The sequence below is a fragment of the Drosophila navojoa genome, chromosome 4 (genome assembly GCF_054131105.1).
Source record: "Drosophila navojoa isolate 15081-1374.11 chromosome 4, UAZ_NAV_1.0, whole genome shotgun sequence".
NCBI lineage: Eukaryota > Metazoa > Arthropoda > Insecta > Diptera > Drosophilidae > Drosophila > Drosophila navojoa.
This window is the reverse complement of record NC_142892.1, coordinates 7,487,484-7,509,583: the sequence shown is the minus strand read 5'-3', so window position 1 is coordinate 7,509,583 and position 22,100 is coordinate 7,487,484. Positions and strand designations below refer to the sequence as shown.

The 22,100-nt window shown below is 37.8% G+C and overlaps 3 protein-coding genes across 14 annotated transcripts; 1 reads left to right on the top strand and 2 right to left on the bottom strand.

Annotated features, from left to right (window-relative positions):
* Positions 1-917: 917 nt before the first annotated feature.
* Edc3 (Enhancer of mRNA-decapping protein 3) lies at positions 918-4,768 on the bottom strand. The gene is made up of 5 exons (XM_018099543.3): positions 3,778-4,768; positions 2,747-3,718; positions 2,523-2,680; positions 2,226-2,310; positions 918-2,166 (listed from the first exon to the last, which is right to left on the bottom strand). The coding sequence occupies exons 1-5, from the start codon at positions 4,233-4,235 to the stop codon at positions 1,884-1,886; spliced, it is 1,956 nt and encodes a 651-aa protein (XP_017955032.1). The 5' UTR covers positions 4,236-4,768; the 3' UTR covers positions 918-1,883.
* Positions 4,769-4,853: 85 nt separating this feature from the next.
* Positions 4,854-19,272, top strand: Nedd4 (E3 ubiquitin-protein ligase Nedd4). Of its 12 annotated transcripts, none has more exons than XM_018099517.3 (19): positions 4,854-5,108; positions 5,763-5,948; positions 11,145-11,227; positions 11,296-11,377; positions 11,880-11,918; positions 11,985-12,145; positions 12,704-12,851; positions 12,925-13,049; positions 13,370-13,469; positions 14,619-14,806; positions 15,000-15,219; positions 16,486-16,590; positions 16,787-17,024; positions 17,097-17,221; positions 17,292-17,433; positions 17,503-17,659; positions 17,725-18,018; positions 18,078-18,476; positions 18,538-19,272. In XM_018099517.3, exons 2-19 carry the CDS (start codon positions 5,784-5,786, stop codon positions 18,638-18,640), a joined length of 2,874 nt encoding a protein of 957 aa, XP_017955006.2. In that variant the 5' UTR covers positions 4,854-5,108; positions 5,763-5,783; the 3' UTR covers positions 18,641-19,272. The 12 variants fall into 12 exon arrangements, with proteins under 12 accessions (XP_017955006.2, XP_030239742.1, XP_017955005.2 ...); XM_018099516.3 differs by having other exon boundaries at positions 4,857-5,108; positions 11,985-12,154; XM_089260209.1 differs by lacking the exon at positions 4,854-5,108 and adding an exon at positions 5,321-5,339 and having other exon boundaries at positions 11,985-12,154.
* A 743-nt stretch (positions 19,273-20,015) lies between these two features.
* On the bottom strand, positions 20,016-21,043 carry LOC108650438 (serine protease 1). Its single transcript, XM_018099577.3, has 2 exons — positions 20,732-21,043; positions 20,016-20,662 (listed from the first exon to the last, which is right to left on the bottom strand). The coding sequence occupies exons 1-2, from the start codon at positions 21,007-21,009 to the stop codon at positions 20,101-20,103; spliced, it is 840 nt and encodes a 279-aa protein (XP_017955066.1). The 5' UTR covers positions 21,010-21,043; the 3' UTR covers positions 20,016-20,100.
* Positions 21,044-22,100: the final 1,057 nt, after the last annotated feature.

Genomic DNA, 22,100 nt, shown 5'->3' with positions numbered 1-22,100 from the left:
AATTATAACATCTTTCCCCACATTGATTTTTCCAAAATAAAAACACAATTTGCATTTCGTTTTTCCATGAGAAGGCCTTTCGGTGTTTTGTTTCTTTAATATTGTAGTTGTAAAGGATTTTCATCATTTTTACTATTTTCTTTTTGTTTCATTTAGTTAACTTGTGTTTTTATATGTATTTTTGATTTGTCAAAATGTTTTTTAGATTTTTAGTTACATTTTCTTTTAAAATTATGTTACAATTGGACCGAAAATAGATTTCTTTAAAATTTACAATTTTCCTTTAAAGCATTTATAAAAAAAAACTGAGTGTATGTTTCGAGTTGTCTGAGTATATGTGCGTGTGTGTGTGGGGGTGTGTTAATGTATGTGTATTTGTTGGAAATACCTTCTCAACCTCTCTGCTCCATCTAACATCGTTTCAATGTCCTGTCCACTTGCCTACATCTAACTCCAAATAACATAAAACAGTCACAATGCGCTTCTCTTTTCAATGAAAAGTACTTAATGAACTGTTTCGTATTTTGGTTGTTTGATTTTTAAAAATTACGAAACAATCATTTAAGACTGATCATCAACAATTGAAATTTAGAAACTACTTTATCATATTATTTTTTACAACAATTAGTTAAGGTTTTTTTTTGGTTGCATCATTGAGTTTTAGCAACGGCTAACATTTTTTTGCTATTTGATTGGATTCTTTTTATATATATATATATATATATATATATATATATATATATATATATATATATATATATATATATATATATATATATATATATATATATATATATATATATATATATCTATATATATATATATATATATATCTATATATATATATATATCTATATATATATATATTTGTATATATATACTTATTCAGATTTTGGATTTTTTTTAAAACTCATCAATTTTTGTCGATGGGGTGTACAAAATAATGTTGATTTCTTTATCGTTATTACAGCTTACAATTTTGCTTAAGATCTAACGCTAAATATAAATTAAAGATATTTGTTTGTTTGCTTGTTGTTTGTCTCTTGTTAAACACGTTAAGCTTACACAACTAACTTATAGAATCTGATTTGTAATTGTATTTGTATTGTTTATGAAAATTACTTTATATATATATATATATATTTATGTAAGTATAATAGTTGTTGATTTTATGCTTAAATATATATATAGACATTTAATTTGGCATGTATTGCGTATATTTCGCTCAATCTCACAAAAAGTATTCAATTCTATTGAGATATTCTCCAAATATACAAATACAAAAACAATTATGCAAATATACACTATTATTTACACTTTAACATTCGTTCAATGCATTATTTTAAAATTGCTCTGAAGACCAGTTTCTTGGTTTTGAATTTTAGGGTTATCTATTTTGTCTTTAAAGCTATAGACTCCTTTATGGGATAGTTCTTGCGGGTGGGTGGGAGCTAGATTCATCAAATGTGGTTAGAAAATTTTGGAAATGCAATAATAATGGACTAGCTTTAAGGATTTGTACAACACTCAATTAAAAATATATATATTTAGTAGTTATTTAAATAAATATAGATACGAAGTTATGAATGTAGTTCGGCACAAGGCTAGGGCAGCTCATTTGGGGTTTTGAAAAGTCGGAATAAGCTTAATTTATAGATCTATATATGCGCCGTTGATTAAAAACTAAATGTGAGTTGTATATGAGAGACTTCTAAGAGCTAGCTAGATTCACAGGAAACAGGACTTTGATGATCATCACATGTGTGTTGTTTGTTTCTTTATGGTTCATTGCTGATGTTTGTTTTTGTTGTTGTTGATGATAGGTTTGTTGTTGTTGTCGTTTGTGTGTTTTATGCTGATGTTGTCTGATTTTTGTTTTGTTTTCAGTCCTTTGAGTGAATCGGTATCACATATTTATGTCCATACGGACTTTTGTACTTAATGCCACAATCACGATAAAATTTATCTGGTATACCTAAATTACATAAATACAATTTGCCACAATTATTCGTTGTTGTCTTAGCGGTTGCTGTTGACGTTCCTGCTGCTGCAGCAGTAGTCGAAGTGCTTGAATCTTGGCTTAACGGTAGAATGGGTAAAATTGAGTACTTTATAGAAACATCCTTAATGCCACAAGGTGGCGGATCCACAGCAAGCACCGAGGCGCTAAAACGAAAAATGGATTAATAACAGAAAACATAACAGAGAAAGCTTCAAAGGTTTACCGATTGACGCTAAGCCATTTTTTTACAGCATCCGATAGATTAACGGTATTTGTCGATAGTATCACAAGATCTGGCGTGGGCATAGCTGTAAAGAGATATATGTTTTGGAATGATTTTCGAGTATTAATGAACTGTTCTCTATGGTAAACAACTAAAACTTATGCCAAAACTCATATAATGTTCCGAACTACATTTTATATTCATTAAGAAGGGAAACAGCTCTGACCTCTATCTATATTTTTAACTCTAATTAAAATTAAACATATTTCTAATACATAATTAATGACTTCTTCATACCGTCCACCGAATGTACCACGGTGTTGTCAGTAGCTCTAAATAAAGCAACCTCCAAGTTGTTGTTTTTTTCTATGAGCTGCGCATTCTCCACATAAAGTAGAACAGTTAGGCCATGTGAGGCCAACAGACGACCAGTAACAGCGCCGATGTTGATTGTTCTATAAAAGATATAAACAGAACCTATAACATATGCATATTATACTACATCCAATCATTTAACTGACCTCATAGTATTAACGCCATCACAAATTATGGCAATCTTCGGCCATTGATGATTGTTGGCGGGCGTTAAACGACGTGCGCCACCAAGCAATGTGATGGCCAAATCGCTGGCGCCACGCGCTAAAATATCCATCTGTCGCTGGATTGATAAGCCCGCCTTCTCGGCACTTAGCTCTATGCGATTGCGCACATAGGCCGGTATAGTAGGTATGATGAGGCCATCGTCCGTCACAAAATCTTGGCTGCCATCGAAAATGCTCTCAATCTGACGTAGCTCCAGCGGCTTGCTAGCCAAGATGTTTTCGTCGTGACGGTACTTTTTCTCCTGTTGCTTCTGCTTCTGCACGTGCACCGCATGACGCACCACATCCGGCTTCTGGTGCGTCGACTCAATGTCATCCCAAATGGCTTGCTTGTCGAAAAGCGCTAAATTACCCTCGAAATCGAATTCCTCGTGCAGCAGCGGATCATCAGCTTCACTGCCAAACGTTTGCTGTTGCTGTAATCGCATGCTACTCTCTCGCCGTACTCGATTGCGTTGCTTGTTCTTCATGTTTGGATTGCCATTGCCATTGCCATTACCATTACCATTGCCATTGTAAGAGTTGGAATTGTAGCTGCCAGATCCGTTCCCATTCCCGTTGCCATTACCATTGCCATTGCGTTTGCCATTGCCATAGCTGGCAGCTGCTTGGTTATAATAACCGCCATTGGTTTGGCTATTGCTACCGTTGATAATGTCAATGGGTCTGCTGCTTCCAGATACTTCGCCGCTGCCGCAACTGCCATCCGCACTACTGCTACAGTAGCTCCCACCTCCTCCAGCTCCGCTCACTCCTCCTCCATTGTATGCCGTACTTCCCAACTTCACCTCCACTTTGGCTGGTATCATATTACCAAAAAAGGCGGCAACACTATTTGGCGTTGTCGCCAGCTGCTGCATCGCACTCGAAGCACGTGAGGATTGAGGTGTACTGCAACGAAAAGGAAATGAAAATTGGGAAACATAGCTTAATGAAAGCGTATCTCTTACCTTCGCACTCCATTCGCGCCAGTGCCATTTGTGCTGAGCATTAGTTGTTGCATTTTATCACTCAGAGCCGAATGGCTCCCAGCTGCGACCGTTCCATTTCTGCCATGGACAGGCAGCTCCTTCTCACGCTGCTGTTGCTCTTGTTGATGCTGCAGTTGTTGCTTGCCCAATATGTTCGTGAAATGGGGCAATTTAACAGGCGTCGGCTTATTAATCACAGTCGGCGTTGTCGTCTCAACATCCTTCACTGGCTCAATGAGATTGATGCTCTTGATATCGGCACAGCGGAGCACCACCTCGGCGTTCTGTTTGCGCAATGGAACACCGTTGCGAAAGGCGCGCACTATGGTTATCTCTTCGGCCGAGATTTTCTTGATCAGTCCTTGAAATACGCCCAGCTCGTCGTCGCAGGTCAGGCTGACCGCACAGCCAATCCAATCTTGATCTGTTAGACCCATGTAATAAGTAGCTAATCTCGAACTACACAAAAATGTTTTGTATTTGCTGTTATTTTTTTTTTGCTTTTTTGCGATTTCTCTTTCCTATTTGGCTTTAGTTTTTGCCAGCGTTTGCAGTTTGTTGTTTAACACGCAATTACCACGCACTAACGCACGCTTGTTAATAGGGCACGTAAATGATAGTATTTTGTTATTGTAAATTTTACTTGGAATTTTTGGATTTGTATGATTCACATGAAATGACCTTTAGATATTAATACTCCATTGAATTTAAAGAATTTCTGTTGTTTCGTTTAAATTTTCACTGCCTTTCGCATTTACGTTTTCGTTAGAGACGGACGATATTTGCATGCAAAAAAACAAAAAGAAAACCTTAAAGAAGAGCCATCAGCGAATATCGTCGTAACCAAATATGTATCGCTGTCACTGGTAACTGTAAATACTTAACAGGCGACTCAGCGAGAGCGGGAACTCTTACAACTTGATATAAATAGTCATTTTAGAATTACATGAACAAAATATACAATTAAGTTGCATTTTATTTTTGGAGCAAATCTATAGTTAGTCATTTCGAATTTTTAAATAAATCCGGAAACATATTTAACAGCACTGATGTTAGCCACAAATATCGATAATATTCGGTACAGAGTTGAGCAGAAAAGTAATCAGCAAGTGTATCGGAATAAGTTAGTTGTCGTTTCTTGTCGGGCGTGTTTAGCCGTGAAAGTTCAAAAAATTGTTGTAATATTTGCGCATGAAATATAAACAATCAATTGATTTATTTGTGAAACGAAAAATGTAAACGCGATCTAGTGTTGACACGCGAATACAACGAAATTAAAGCCTACCGTGCAGTTGGCAGTGCGAAAAGATGTATGTGAGATGAGTTTTCCCCTAAGTATTTGCTCATATACACTCAAACACACACGCACAAACACACGTTCACAACAGGCACATGCAAACATGTATATGTATGCATTCATAAATTGCACACATACATGCTCACACTTATAGTAGAACAATTTAGTTAAAAATACAACATAAATCAAACGAAATTATTGTGCAAGTAAGCACGACAGTCATTATCTGTGTGGAGCTGCATGTGTATGTGCCGTACTGTTAGATCAACCCAAATGGAATAAGTTTAGAATTTGGATACCATCACGAATGCCGGCCAGGTCGAAACGGCGTTGAACCTTTCGCGCTTGGATAATTACTTGTCTTGGCTTTATGCTTTGTTGCTCATAAGCATTCTATGGGCACACATACATTTGCACCTGTGTGCGTTTGTCTACGCTGGGTGTGAGTGTATGTGTATGTCTTACAAGTACCGTACGTTCTACGTCTTTGTTGTCTGCTGCCGCTGCCGTTGCCTTTGGCCTTGCTGTGCAGCAGCTTCCATTTGTTCTCACCTCTAGCTTTTGTCAATGCTTGAGCACTTTTTGTTTGCTCTTTTTTCTTTTTTAATTAAAGATGCACTTCCGTTGTCTTTAAATCTGTTTCACGATGTCTCTTTCTCTCTTACAGCTGCAGAACGTAGGCCAAACCATGTCGGTGCGCAACAGCAGTAGCGGCAGTGTTGCGGCTGCATCCTCATCAACGGCCGATGTGCCACGCCCGCCGCCACGTCGACGCGCCGCCTCTGTGGCAGGACAACAACAGCGCCTGGACTACAGTAACGGACATACGCCACGTAGATCGTTGGCTGTAGTGGTGAGTAGAGAGAGGGATGTGGGCTGTGGATTGTAAACGAAGTGAAGAGTAGCCCGGTGGGTTGTGTGTAAGGGTCAGCGGCTGTGCTCGTTGGAGAGTGGCACACAGAAATGTTCGCTTCTTTATCAGTGTGCTTTGCTTTAGTTACTGATTATATATGATTGTCTATGTATGTGTATATGGACGAGTATATGTATGACTTTTACGATATTTATACAATGGATCTTATCTGAAGATAGATATACATATCTGAATTCGACCAATAAACGACTGTGATTCGCCTTAAAATTTATTTAAAATTCTGAGAAATACGCAATTTTTTCCCTAAATCATTTAAAATGATTAAAAATGATTATTTCAACTTATATTTTGTTGCTCACTTTCAACATGTATTTGTGTACTTTTTGAGATAAGCCGACGTGCTTGATAAGCGTTAACTGTGATTATCAAATTCCAGAGATCTGCGCGGAGGGCACGTTTAAAGGTTCTGGGTGGCTGCTGCGAAAGAATGTCTGAAAGTGTGTTTCCTTTGCACTTCCACACAGTAAACAAACCATTAATAATTACGCTACGCTCTATAACAATAATAAACAATGAGAGACAAAAGCACTTAAGAGCAGAAGTTTGCAAATTTATTTGCTAATTAAATAAACAGCAATTGTTTGCTTTGAATGTGCGTAATTTGAGCGCTCAATGAAATTAATTGAGTGATTACAGTGAAGACTCTAACAATTAACATACATTTCAATAATGCAAACAATAATGTGCAGGCGTTTGCTCTTGCGAGCAGTTACTGTATTTGCTTTACTCATTTGACACAGTTAGTCAACTAGCTCCGCGGCGCGAGGAGCGCAATCGCTTTTTATCTTCATTAGCGAGCTTGTGCTAACCCACAGGGGGCGTGGCAATCGACCTCTAAAAACTTAACAAGCTGCATTTAGCGCGCTTTACCAGTAGACTATGAGAGTGGGTGAGCTTTTAACCAAAGTCTAGATAATTGCGTCACAGACACACCTGTCAACGTCACGAATATACACATTAGCCACATCATTTGTCGTTATCATATATCTAACTATTTAAATATAGCTGATTAAACATTTGACGTAAGCCGGTTTCAATAAAATGTTAATAATAATTGCTTGACGCATGTTTTGGAGTTCTCTTAGATTGTTTGTGCGTTTCATTCACATTTTTACGCACAAGCACACACACACAAACAAACATACATGTATTTACTTCAAATCATATGTTTTTGTTTTGTTTGCCTTGCCACTTGTTCGCGCAGCAGCTGCCCGTTTTAAAAAGCTCGCGGGCATATGAGGAGAAGCTTTTCCCTTTTCAGTGTTAAAAAAATACTGTAAGCGATACATTTACCCAATATGGACACACTGCACAGAAATGTGTTTGCTTAATACGTTGGTTTACATGTGTGTATTTATTTACACGCAATCACATGAGTAGAAATCGTTATATTATGTATTTATCAAACATCCAATCAGCGGCATGTTAGTTTCATTAATAAGAGCATCTGTATAAAAGCTTTTTGTTGCTCATCACTTCTCTCTCTTTGCATTTATATACTTAACACATTTGGGCACACTGTATTCGAGCAAAAATATTTTAGTTTAGTTTAGAACGCGAGAGCTCCCGTTACAGGCAACGGCAACCTTCGTGTTGTTGTTGTTGCTTCTGGTGTACAAATACAATCACATGAAAGTGGAAAAGACTGACGCAGAACATGCTTCTGTATTAGTGTTGGTGTGTTGTGCGTTGTGTTCACCCGCTTGCTTGTATTTATTGTTATTGTTATTATTTTTGCGCGTTGGGCTGTTAATGAGAGATAAATAAATGAATAATTGAATTATGTACACACATATAGATATATATAACAAAAATATAAATGCCGCGTGCGTTTCTTTTTGCTCTGAAAATGTGTTAATTATATAAAATAAAAACACTCATGTATCTATGTTTTGCTTTTGTGTGTGTGTTTTATGTGTATGTGTTCACAAAAAGCAACAGCCTTTTGCTTTTGCTCGTGAGCTAAGAATCGAATCAACGTCGCAAACGTGAAAACAAGATTGGCCATCGCCATTTGGATTCTCGCTCTCTCTTTCTCTCTTTCATTAGTCATGTGCATATATATGCCGATAAAAAAAAAAACTTTTACATTTTTGAGTGATTTTTGCCTTGTTATGGGTCCACAGACCTAATTTTGTACTTATTTATATATAATTAATTGTGTGAGTCGAGAACCAGGAGAATTGTATTTATATTCACAGCTAAAACCAAAAAATAATTCAATGTCTAGTGTAAACCTGTTCCGCTTTGTAGACATTCAGCAAATATGAAATAGAGACTTCAATAACATCAACTAATATTTATTGCGCCAAAATCAAATTTGTGTTTGGAGCTTGGTGCGCCATCTCTCGCTTGATGCAGTTAAAACCGAAAATCGTATAACTCTAAAATGTTTATAGCTTTTTAGTTAAAAGGCGTGCAATAATTAACACTCTCTGTGGATTAGAAAAACAACGATATACAAACAATATCAAACAAAATGGCCGAATCAACAACAACAACGACCACAAACAATGCCGAAGATGGTCAAATTCATGGCTTCAATAACACTGATGTAAGTGATAGCAGGTGCTTCTCTCTTCTCTATCGCCCTCCCTCTTTCTCTCTTCTCAGTATGTCACTCGCTATTTGTGTCTAGTATGCATACCTTTTAGCGCCTAAAACGCGATCGGCGCTTGGCGCAAAAGCTTTGGTGTTAAATATGTAGATGCAAATACACTGAACAGCAGCTGGTATACTTATTGAAATCGTTGGCTAAGTTGTTGATAAGCTGCCTAAGGTGCATTTTCTGGTCTTCATCTTCATCTCCATCTCATACTCTGAATATTTTTGGGAACAAAAATATGCATATATTAAACAGGAGCGTAATTGTACGTTTTACGTAGGAAATATCTTTCTTTCTCTTTATATATATTTTATATACTATCTCTCTCACTCTCACTCTCTATCTCTCTCGTCGAGCTCTTCTCAAAAACATATTCAACTAGTTTAGTTTTAGCTAGTTACCATAATTTGGGCAAAACAATATAAGAATTCAGAAATTTCTTCGCTGGGATAAACATTCCAAGAAATTCACACTTTAAATGCAGGTCTTCTATTTATAAATATTATTTACTTATTCATATTTACACTCTGTGTATCGCAATGTGTTAAATTTAAGAGTGCTTCCCATTCATTCCACAGATACATACATGTGTATCGACATACATATATGTATATCTTTGCATATCTCTCGTCCTGAACTCATCTGCCCTTTTGCTCATCCATCAATATACAAATGTGTGTGTGTGGGAGGAAAACCCTATTGAACTCATATGCGACATCAAATCAATTTGTGTAATGAATTTTCGCTGACATTCAGATGAGCACAGAAAAAAAAAACAAAAACAAAAATAGTAATAATAATAGGAATCAATTTAATCAATTTAGTTAATGGATGGTTTCTATTCATGTTTCCCTTATGCAACTCATATTTAGTATTTACAAATCATTTACCTTCAATTCAAATAGATATAATTTCCAGTTCCGTCTGATAACTTGACTTAAAATTTCTATTACTACTTGCAATCGTCGCTTATCAGCAAATAGTTATTCATATATACATATCCTATTACTCACCAATGAGAATTTTTTAAGGTTGGCTCGACCGCAGCACCTGTTTGTCACATGCTGCAGGCATTTATTTGCTTAGGCTAAAGAGCATTTTGATAATATGAAATACGAGCAAATCGATGGGTTGTTTGGAACTATAAAATGATTGGTGGGTGTCACTGCGCAGCTCTTAATTGATATTAGCATGTTCCATAGACGTTGTTTGTGTAGTGGAACAGCTAACAACATTCCCAGCTGAGATTTAATGGCTAAAAATCAATTAAAGGCAGAGCTTAAAGTGACAGCGCTTAACTAGGGTTAGGCGGCTTGTCAAGGGTTTTGGGATTTCGATCGGGGTTGCTGTTGCGGACTGACGGATTGATTGATTGATTGATTGATTGACTGATGTAATCGGACTGCATATTTGAGCTTTAATGCTGGCCACATTTCTGCTGCACGCTCTCGTCATTGACATGTTCAGAGCTAATTGTAACTATAAGTAAAATGCCTATGCGTCGCTATATCGATATACCAATGTATATATATACATTGCAGCAGTTAGCAATCGGCTGTCGAGACAAACCACAAGCATTCCAAGATGGAAAACCGCTAAAAAAAATCAATATAATAAGTTCATGGAAAACGTGTCATACGGCCCTGCAAAATGCATTCACAACGTGGCGGAAAATGTTGACACTACATTATATATGTATATATGGAATATTGTATATAGTAAGCAGTAATATATAGTAATACAATAAAGTATTGAGCTAATTAAATATTGTGAACTGCTAATGAGAGGCGAGAGTTGGACAAAGCGCTTAGGCAGATGACCTGAGTTCAGTGTAATATTCATTTTTTTGCAGGCGAGCATACCCAACCACATAATACTCGTTCGAAATGTATGTAGGTCACATGATTGCTGTATAAAGTACATAAAGCGATATACCCGCTCCTCAGCATGTGAGAGGGTACAAAAAATGCATATTGAAGAGTTTTTAACTGTTTTAAATTCCATTCATTCTTCCATATTAGTAAGGTATTTGGACAAGAACTGCCAAAATGCATGCACATGTCTGAAAAAATATTTAATTCCATAAATTAATCATTGAATAGATATTAAATATCCAATTAAGTGGCTAATTACTAGGCATATATACGGTTTGGATTGGCCTTTGGGTCAAGGGCGTAAGAATAGCTGGTTACATATCTATATCTGCATATACATACATACATATTATATTTCAGCATTCAAATGCATAAATTAGATGTTGGCTGCAAACGTTGCGTATGCGTAATCACAGACATTAAGTATACGCATCTTATGGCCAACAGCAGCAAATGCTTTATGACTATATAAACAGAGAATGTAAAGTCTGTGTCTCGGGGACTTTATAAGAGTTTTGTCGTTGCATGTGGAGTGTGGCATGTGAGATGTGGCAAGTGGCTCATTTGACACGCTGCACACTTGTAAGTTGTTCAGCCTTAACTTTTCACATTTTCTTGTTGCTTCTCTCATTGTAGAACGACGCCGGCGATTCGTGTCATCTGCGCATTGTCGTGCTAAGCGGCAAATCCTTGGCCAAAAAGGATATTTTTGGTGCCAGGTAAGTTGGAACTAAGCTAGCTGTCGGTGCTACATTACTGAGTACCTTTCCATTTGGTTCTCTTCCAGTGATCCGTATGTCAGAATCGATTTGAATACCATACACGGCGACATTAACATTGACTCAGTTTTGACTAAAACTAAAAAGAAGGTAAGCGAACTATTGCCCAAGAGCGAGGCCCACTTCGGGTACAGCGAATATTTTGTAGTTAATTTGCTTTCTTATCAGTCAACATGTGCAGAACTTACATACATTAGCCTAGACGTACCTTTTTCTAGGCAAAGTCCCACATAAACAGATGTGGAAATGCTGGCAAATGACTAAAGGCAAATGGCTAATGACTAATGATAAGATTAAGGTCAGGGGACTTTGTCTGAGAAAACCAAAGAATTTCACAATGAGAGGCGAGTGGGGTTAAAAAAGTAGCCAAAAGTGTATTTATGATTCTTATTTATCTTATTGTATACCCATTGAGTTATGCAAGTTGAAATGGGGCATGTTCTGTTTGAGAGAACGTGTGTAACGGGCAGTAGGAGCTTTACTTAGCTTAGAATAATGGGTATTTGCTAGGGTACTTGCTAGTCGTATACTCCCGCCTAAAGCACTCGCACTTGCGTCTAATATACTCATTTCCTTTATTTTATGCTTACAGACACTAAATCCATCCTGGAATGAAGAGTTTATATTTAGAGTAAGTATACTAAATATAACTAAATAAATAAACTGAAATTAAAATATTGAAATATATCAATTCTAGGTAAAACCGTCTGAGCACAAGCTGGTTTTTCAAGTATTTGACGAGAATCGCTTGACACGCGATGATTTCCTGGGCATGGTGGAGCTGACGCTGGTCAATCTGCCCACGGAGCAGGAGGGCCGTACGATTGGCTCGCAGAGCTACCCGCTGCGTCCGCGCAGGTCAGTAGGGTATGTTTATTTGAGTTGCTGTTTGATTTCCTTTATTTAATTTCAGTTCATTTAGACAAGAACATATACAAAACTCTATATAAAACTAGTAAATTGAATCCAAAGTAAAACCAAAACCAAAAAAAAAAAAAAAAACTTACAAATTAGATGAAAATAAGATGTACTTATATATATATGTACCATAGGCATAGATCGAAACTAAGCTGTACACAATCCATTTAATTAGTCGTTGCATCACGTATTTGCCGCTTCTGTTGGTCTAGCAACTCGTCATATGCATTTTTCGTAACTCTTTATCATTTGGCTTTATTATTGTTTGCTGTTTAGACAGCGCTTTGTGTAATTGTTTATGATTTTTTGATTTTGTATTATTTGTAAATACGAGTGTGCGTGCGTGTGTTGGTGTTGGTATTGGTATTGGTATTGGTATTGGTATTGATAGTGTGTGTAACTGTATTGTGTGTGCATATATTTGTTGGCCTTGAAGTGCGCTTGTTGTTTAACATTTACTTAATACTCCATTCTCTACATTTCTGTATGCAAATATAGCGCTAAATCACGCATCAAGGGCACCCTGGAGATCTATCATGCCTTCATACGCGAAACACGCGAACAGAGCGAACCGTCCAGCAACAACAGCGACGGCGAATGGGAGCATGTCGAGGCTACAAATGCCGGCGAGCAAACATCACAGCCGGTAGCTAATTGTGAAATAGTCAACTAAAGACTTCTTTTAACTAACTAACTTTCCATTATGTTCCATTGTTAAGCATCCATTTCCTACTGGCGGCTCAGATGCGCTGCCCGCTGGCTGGGAGGAGCGACAGGATGCGAATGGACGCACATACTATGTGAATCATACAGCACGCACGACGCAATGGGAAAGGCCAACCATGTAAGTGTAAGGACTAGACGCAGGGAAAAGTGTGTTAAGAGAAGCTAGCTAACTGTAAGAGAAGAACTTGATAAATTGATGGATGGCATAGCTGTATTTCTACTGATAGAATGACAGATTGCTTGATCTATGTATCTATCTATCCACTGATTCATGAGAAAGAGTACTTAGGTACTCAGGCAAGAGATAGTATAAATGTTTATATGAGCAAGAGTAGTTAATTTATCAAACAAGCAATTAGACTCTATTTCAAACATAGATATATATCAAAGAGCATAGATGTATTTATAGTAATATTTAATATCTCTCTCACCTTACAGCTTGACAAGTAACAATAGCCAAAATGTTGAGCAGCTGGCATCAGATTTCCAAAGACGTTTTCACATCAGTGTGGATGATACGGAGTCGGGACGTGGACAGGTAAGTCCAACAGCAAATGCAATTCTTACTGCAACTGTAACTTAGCTGCACTGAACAAACAAAAAAAAGAAAGACAAGAAAATCGATTTTTGATTTGATTTTGATTAACAAAAGCCAAGAATAACAAATACTATTTATTATTAAACTATGCTGCATGTGTGTTTGACAATTGACTCAATTGTGATGCATGAACTTTATAAACTTTTTAACTATACACACACACACACAACACAAACATACATACGCACAACACACACTACTCATCTCACTTGTACAAATACTTCCTGTGAGCCTTTGTCATACACCGAACAACAAAATCAACAATCAGCGTGCAAGGTCGTTGCTGCCAGCCACACGGGATGAGAGTAGCGTAGACAGCGGAGATGATGATGAAGTGGAAGAGGAGGAGGAGGCGGAGCAGCAGGAAGTGATGGAGCAATTGGAGGCGGAGCGAGCTGCTGATCAGAGCAATTGCCTGCACTGCGGAGAGCAACACAACGAAGCCGAATTGCAGCAGGAAGAGGCTGAGCCGGAGTCGCTGGCAGATAACGGAACAGATCAGCAGTTAACACTGTCCGAGAATGCTCAAACTTGTGATATACTCGACCACAACTTGTACCTGAGGCGCATGTTTGTAATGCCAAACAGTTCTCTAATGCGCGCGTACTATATGCATCTAGTAATCGTAAAGCCAACAGCTAGAATAGTATACAACTCGCTATAACTATTGATTTTTGGATAGTCCGCTTTATAATGCTCGTCAGGCTCTCCAATTCTCAGGCGATTTTGTTTTGTAAATTTATTATTCATTTACTTGGACAAATATTGGTTGTGTAGTTTGGCTAGTTGCTCTATATACATGCGATATGTAAAGCTAAAGCATATTTAAGTGTGTGTATTCGCGAGGGCTGACTGAAAAGTTGCTGGAAAGATGAATAGCAAATAGTTGAGATAAAAAATGTTATTATAGAGATTTTTGTATATGATTGCATATAACTATCAAACTCAATCTGGAATTACAATATATATATAGAATTCGCCACAGCGCAGCATAGTTTTCAAGCAGCAATATATCCATAATCTAATATGGTTCACATACAAATACCCTGTTTAATTATTGGCTAATATCATGTATATATATTAAATTAGGATGCCAGGGATAATAACAATGCCACGCCCGCATATAGTCCCTCAACGCCCACAACGACACCAAGCACACCGACACAAATGTCACGCAGACAGTCGCAAGTATCAGTTAGCAACAACAACAACAACAATTGTGATACAATACCTGAACAATCTGAACTAGAGTCCAATCCAGTGGTGGATCACGCCAGGTTAATATGCCTAAATCTCTGTGGGTTCGCAACGAACCCGATTCCAAGTCAAATTCCGTTCACTGTTTTTGTGTTTTGTCTAAAACCCGATTCTGAATTCCCAGAGTCCCCAACTGGTTAAATCCTTTACTCCCTTCCCCTGCTCCGTTGTGGCTGTTTCTCTCTCTTTAATGCGTCTCTTTTACAAATCCAGTTTTGTTTACAATTCACTACAACGTCGTCGCGATGCTGGCAATGAGATCGAGGTCTCGTCGAGCAGCGTGCAGAATGATTTGCGACCGGTGCGTCAAGCACCTAACGATCTAGTCAATATGGCCATAACGAATCTATTGACCCGGCGTGCCAATGATCGCCAGGAAATGGACCAATGGCAGCAGAGGCGGCGCCAAGTGCAGCGGCAGCACAGACAATTGGTTAGCATACACACACACACGCATACATACACAGCATACACTCACACGCACACACACACTCACACGGTTATAGGCATTAACTCTATTAACTGTAGTTTGTGACTCGTCCCTCGACGCTTCGTTCTGGCTTCATATTGCTCAAGACCCATTGCCAGTCCGTCTATCTCAGCCAAAAATATAAGATTGCTCAAAATGGTATATAAGAAAGCATAAATCAAAATTTTGTATGTCTGAATGTATTCAGAAAAAAAAAAAAAAACAAAAAATCATCCAAAACTCTATCTCAGCACTTCAAGTCCAGTAACATATTTCTAAATTAAAGCTTGGATGGGCATATTATGGTCACGTGTAGCGGATGGGGTAAGCTATGGAGCATACAAATACTATAGAATTTAAAACAGATCTATTTATAATAACTACACATATAGACAACAAATTCCGGGGCAACTTTTCGTTAAAAATCATCATGTAAATATAGATTTTGGAAGTTTGTCAAAAGGATTTATAAGAGTTGGGATAATCTAGGCGGGATTGCTTGATTACCAAATACCCTTGTGGCTAAACAAATTTTATTTCTAGGGTGTTTTTTATGTGAGTTTCGAGAAAAATATAGAAAGTAATCAATATCTATAAGTGGGCATTATCTCTCACTTTTAAAGAGTCTATATGCCGAATTTGCTATCCGACATTTCCGACATATGCTCAATTAACTCAAGATAAGCCAAACCTTATCTTTATGAGCCTGTTTATGTCGCGCCTCCCATCGCCCCTCCCATCGTTACATACTGTTCAAGCATGTTCAATTGAATAGAAGTAAACAATTTGTATACATAATTAAGAATAGCTGCTATATACATATGTATGTGTTGTTTATATGCATGATATATATATACATGATGTGCATAATTCCATCTAACAAACGTATGCAATACAGATCTGTACTTAACGCATTCATTTTTCATCTGAGTTTCTAATTTGTGTCTCAATTTAGAGCTGATGAAGCATTGATATGTTCGTATATGCGTTGTTTCTCTAGCTCTATTTCGTATAGTTATATATGTTTACTGTGTGTTCTTTTTAATTGGCTGTGCTCTATGTATTTTTATGTTCTGCTTCTTTCTTTTTTTTTTCTTATTTGTTCCTCATGTTTGGCAAAATTAATTATAATTTATTGGAAACATTTCTTTTCTGTTTCTTCCAATTGTAATAAAAATAACCAATTAAACTATACAACAACAAAAACATATTGCAACCATAACCAATTAGAGTGAAGACACCGATCACACAGACAGCCACAATCCCTCAGAGATCTCAGCTCCGTCCACACGACGCAATTCCGAGGAAGACAACGCGGCTGTGCCCACGGATCAAGTAAAGTTTCATTCCATATACATACTATATATATCTGCCTATCTATATCTACCTATCTATCTATATATATATGTATATTTGCACTCGAATGTGCATGTGCTTCTTTTAGCTGCCGACAGACTATAAATATTTGATTAGGGACTATTTTAGAAATATTTTTGCATATAGCTAAAGGATGCCCCTTTTGCCTTTGCAGACCGCCGCCAGTGAGGAGGAAGCGCTGCCACCCCGCTGGTCCATGCAGGTGGCACCCAACGGACGTACCTTCTTTATTGATCACGAGGCAAGGCGCACCACCTGGATAGATCCGCGTAATGGACGCGCCAGTCCCATGCCAAATCAAACACGCCGCGTCGAAGACGATCTTGGCCCGTTGCCCGAGGGCTGGGAAGAGCGCGTGCACACAGATGGTCGCGTCTTCTACATCGATCACAGTAAGCTCTAATCTGACAATGAAATGTACAATGTACACGCTTTACTCAACTCAATTTTGCTTTCATTTGCAGATACGCGCACCACCCAGTGGGATGATCCACGCTTGTCAAATCCAAATATCGCTGGCCAAGCGGTTCCCTATTCGCGAGATTACAAACAGAAATATGAATATTTCAAGAGTCATATTAGAAAGCCTGTAAGCATAAATACCTATACAAATTATATTGAAAAGTCAACTAATCATCTGTCTTCTATTTAACTTGCAGACAAATGTACCAAATAAATTTGAAATACGCATTCGTCGTACATCCATATTGGAGGACTCGTATAGAATTATTAGTTCGGTGACAAAGACCGATTTACTAAAGACTAAACTATGGGTCGAGTTCGAAGGAGAGACGGGCTTAGGTAAAATCAAATATGTTCTCCTTTATATATTTGTATACATAACTAAATGTTTGATTATGCATTTTTTAGATTATGGTGGCCTTGCCAGGGAATGGTTCTATTTGCTATCCAAAGAAATGTTTAATCCATATTATGGACTCTTCGAGTACTCAGCCATGGATAACTATACGCTGCAAATCAACAATGGCAGCGGACTGTGTAATGAGGAGCATTTAAGTTATTTCAAGTATGTATTTCAAGAAACTACAAATATTTTGTATCCTATTGTAAATACCTTATATTTGTGTTTAGATTCATTGGCCGCATAGCTGGCATGGCTGTGTATCATGGCAAATTGTTGGATGCCTTCTTTATACGGCCGTTCTACAAGATGATGCTGCAAAAGTCCATAGATTTGAAGGATATGGAATCGGTTGACACTGAATACTATAACTCATTGATGTGGATCAAGGAGAATGATCCGCGCATTCTGGAGCTCACCTTCTGCCTGGACGAAGATGTGTTTGGCCAAAAGAGTCAGCACGAGCTCAAGACAGGCGGCGCCAACATTGAAGTGTCCAACGAAAATAAAGATGAATACATTAAGTAAGTAACAATAGAATCCATCAAACATATATTTGTATACTTACATCGTCATCTTCTAGGCTTGTCATCGAGTGGCGCTTTGTGGCGCGTGTTAAGGACCAAATGACAGCATTTTTGGATGGTTTTGGTTCTATCATACCACTGAATCTAATCAAAATATTTGATGAACACGAACTGGAGCTGTTAATGTGCGGCATACAGAACATCGATGTGAAGGATTGGCGTGAGAATACGCTATACAAGGGCGATTATCATATGAACCACATCATCATTCAATGGTTCTGGCGTGCCGTCTTATCATTCTCCAACGAAATGCGCTCGCGTCTCTTGCAGTTCGTCACGGGCACATCGCGTGTGCCCATGAACGGTTTCAAGGAGCTTTACGGATCGAATGGTCCACAGATGTTTACCATTGAGAAATGGGGCACACCCAACAACTTTCCACGTGCGCATACCTGGTAAGAGTCTGGCTTTTCTAGTAATTCGAATTGATTTGAAATGCTTGCTGCATCCATTTAGCTTCAATCGTCTGGACCTGCCACCCTACGAGGGCTACCTGCAGCTCAAAGATAAACTGATCAAGGCCATTGAGGGAAGCCAAGGATTTGCTGGAGTTGATTAATAACACTGGTCCTGTGTGCGACGGCGTTGGCAACGTGGCTGATACTGTTTGGCTGTGGCAAACGGTTCACCAGTTATATGAGGAGGAACAGCAACAACGACGACACACAACATCACTACGACAACTAGATGATCAGCAACATCCACATCCACATCGACATCAACATCAACGGCAGCAGCAGCAGCAACAGGGAAACCGCATTGCGACTACTTGGAACACCACCTCCACTCACTCGTGTACTTATTTGTTCGTTTGCTTTTGTATTATAATCACTTTTGCTAGTTTAGTGCTGTTTCGTATGTATTTTTAGCTAGGCGAAAGCACATACACACATACACATACACGTACACATACATAAACTCCAATTGGAGACCTAAGGTCCACATAATTGGAGTAGACTATACATAAAGGACGGGTCTACTTGTATTTGTATTCTAATTGGCCCATGCCGAGAAACTGTAAATTAAAATTAGTAATCCTAACTAACTAAACTACAACAAATTTAAATATATGCATTGCCTGCGTTTACACTCACAATCACACACACACACTTAGATCGAAAAATCAACAAATTATACAAAAGTAAAGTAAAGAAAGAAATGAAAAGAGAAAATATATCTTATATAAAGGTTTTTATAATTGTTATTTTTATGCAATATTCGTGTCTACAACAATGAAAAGTTATGCCTAATTGACATTCGATTGATAAAGACCATTAAACTGTAACTTTTTTATTCTGTATAACTATGTATGTGTATTTAATAATAATAATAATTCTAATGTTAAACTGTGCATAAGTCTCTCCAATTTTTAATGATAACGTTTATATAAATAACTATTACAACAACAACAACAAAACGATGCCACTAAATCGCAAATCAAATTTATGTATATTGTTAAATTTAAATTATATAAAATGCATTCCAAATGTTTATTAAAATGAAGAAAAAAAACAAAACAAAAATGTATGAAACTTATTGATGATATATTGAGGATATAAATATATATATATATATATATATATATATATATAAAAGCCGAGTAAAGCCTAAACTAAACTTTAAAGTCAAATTATGATATAAAATGCAAAAAAAAAGGAGAATGATATATTTAACTGTTTCAATGTGAAAGAAACTAAAGAATAACAACAACAAAAGAAGAGCAAAAACAAACAATAAAAAAAATGATAAAAATATATGAATTTGGGAAATTATGGTCTAGTTTAATAAGGAAATTCTTTGGAAGCGTAGAATGCAGCCGAAGGAGAAACCCGGTGAATCTGTCAACTTATTCTACTCCAATTTGTTGGCTCGTATGATTTCCCTAAGAGCAGCAACTATCTAGTCGAATATTGATAAAAAGTAATCTTTCGATATTATATTTTTCGTTTTTTCTATTATTCTTTAATTTGATGAAAATGTCAAGCACCTAAAGTAAAGGCACTCGTTTAATTTTACAGCTTAGCGGGAGATGCCAGTCTTGTCCTTGATCCAGTCCAGGTAGCTGGTCACACGGGTGAAGGCAGCTGGCAGCTCCTTCTCGCAACCGGCGGAAGAACCGAAGGAGGTCAGACCAACTTGTTCCTTGTTGTGCTTCAGGACCAATGGGCCGCCGGAGTCACCGTTGCAGGTGGAGACGGCGGCTGGGGTGGACACACAGATGTTGGAGGCACGGACGTTCAGAGGGTAGGTCTTCCTGCAAGCATCGTTTGAGATGATTCTCATGTCGGCGTACTGCAGGCGAGAAGCCACAGCGTTGGAGGAGTCGGAGGTGCGGCCCCAGCCGGAAGCAACGGCCTCATCATTGACATAAGTGGAGTAGTGGGACTCCCGACGGGGCAGATCGACGGCACGGATAGCGTCGCTGAATTCGGTGTACGGAATGCGGATGAGGGAGATGTCGTTCAACAGAGTCTTGGGATTCCAGCCCTCATGAATGATAATGCGGTCCCTGCTTACGGAGTGCTTGACCTTGGGGCTAGAGCGGATGACGCTGCCCAAATGAACATCGATGGAGTCAACACTGTATAAATGGATGAAGAAGCAAAATAGAATTAGCTCAGGATCAGTTGGCAAAACAGCTTCAACTTACCCATCGGTGCAGTGAGCGGCAGTCAGGATCCATTCATGTCCGATCACGGAGCCACCGCACCAGGCGGCGGAGTTGCCGATTCTCAGAGAAAGACCAGCCTGGTAGGGGAACTGATCAGGGCTGGCGTCGCGTCCATTGGTGATGCGACCATCAAGTCCCTCCACAGCGGGTACGTAGACATTGCGGAGCTCGGGCTCCACGTTCACTTCATAGGGAGCACGCAGTGCCGATCCCGAGGCGTAGGCCACAGCCAGAGCGAATACGACGAGCACCTTCATGTTGACTTCAATGAAGACTATAATCCGGGTCAGTTCGAGCTGCCCCTTTTATACAGTTTCGCTCCATCGGGAATGACGTCTGCAAAATTAGGGTTAGAGCACCTGTTCGAGTGTCTTTAGTAGGTCTGTCTGGCTTATCAATTAAATTAAAATTTTGTTTGCCTTTTTGTAAACTTTAGATAGGATTATTTGCCAAAAAAAATAAATAAAATAAAATAGAAACAACAGCTGCGTATCTTTTCCTATAAGTATTGATAACTTGATTTGTATATATGTATATATATTATATATGTTGTATAAATATTTTTATATTTATTGCGATTCTACGTCGTCATCAATCCAACTTTTTAGCCATTCACGCACTATCTATTCTAACACTAACATTCTAAATAAACTCAAATTGTATTTAAAATTTTCCATCGAAAATAATTTATGCAGGAGCGTATTATCTATAGATATAGTACACTTTCTAGGTATGAAGCCTAAACTTATCTATTTTTTAAAATGATATTTATTTATTAAATTATCAGATTTAGCGTTATTTACAGCACATACAGTAGTATGGTTTGCTTCTTCCTAAACTTACAATAGAATAGAAAAACGAAAAGAAATTTGTATCAAAGAAAAGCTCAAGTGAATTTTTTATATAGTAAATATATTATATATACATAGTAAGTATGACTAAAAAGTTTTTTGATTATGTTTCATTGAGCTATCTAAGTTTAATGATCAAATACGTTGAGGCTTCAAAATGTCTGTTAACAATTGTCGGCGGGAAATCCATTTTGATAATATTGTGAAGGTCTACCTACCAAAAAAAAAAAAAAAAAAAAAAAAAAAAAAAACTATGGAAAATCCATTTATTTTTGATAATACTATAAGTGTTGGTCTTCTGATCATCCAATATTTATAACATTATCAAAACTCAATACCGAAATGAAAAAAGTTTGTCGAAAAATCGCTGATAAATCCAACAGTCTGCGGAAATCTCTGTCGTTATACTATATGAAATAGTTTAGCCTTAACCCTTATGTTGGCCAAGCAGATTTTTTGCGCTCGCTTGATTCGTCTATGGCATGCTTATTAAGTAT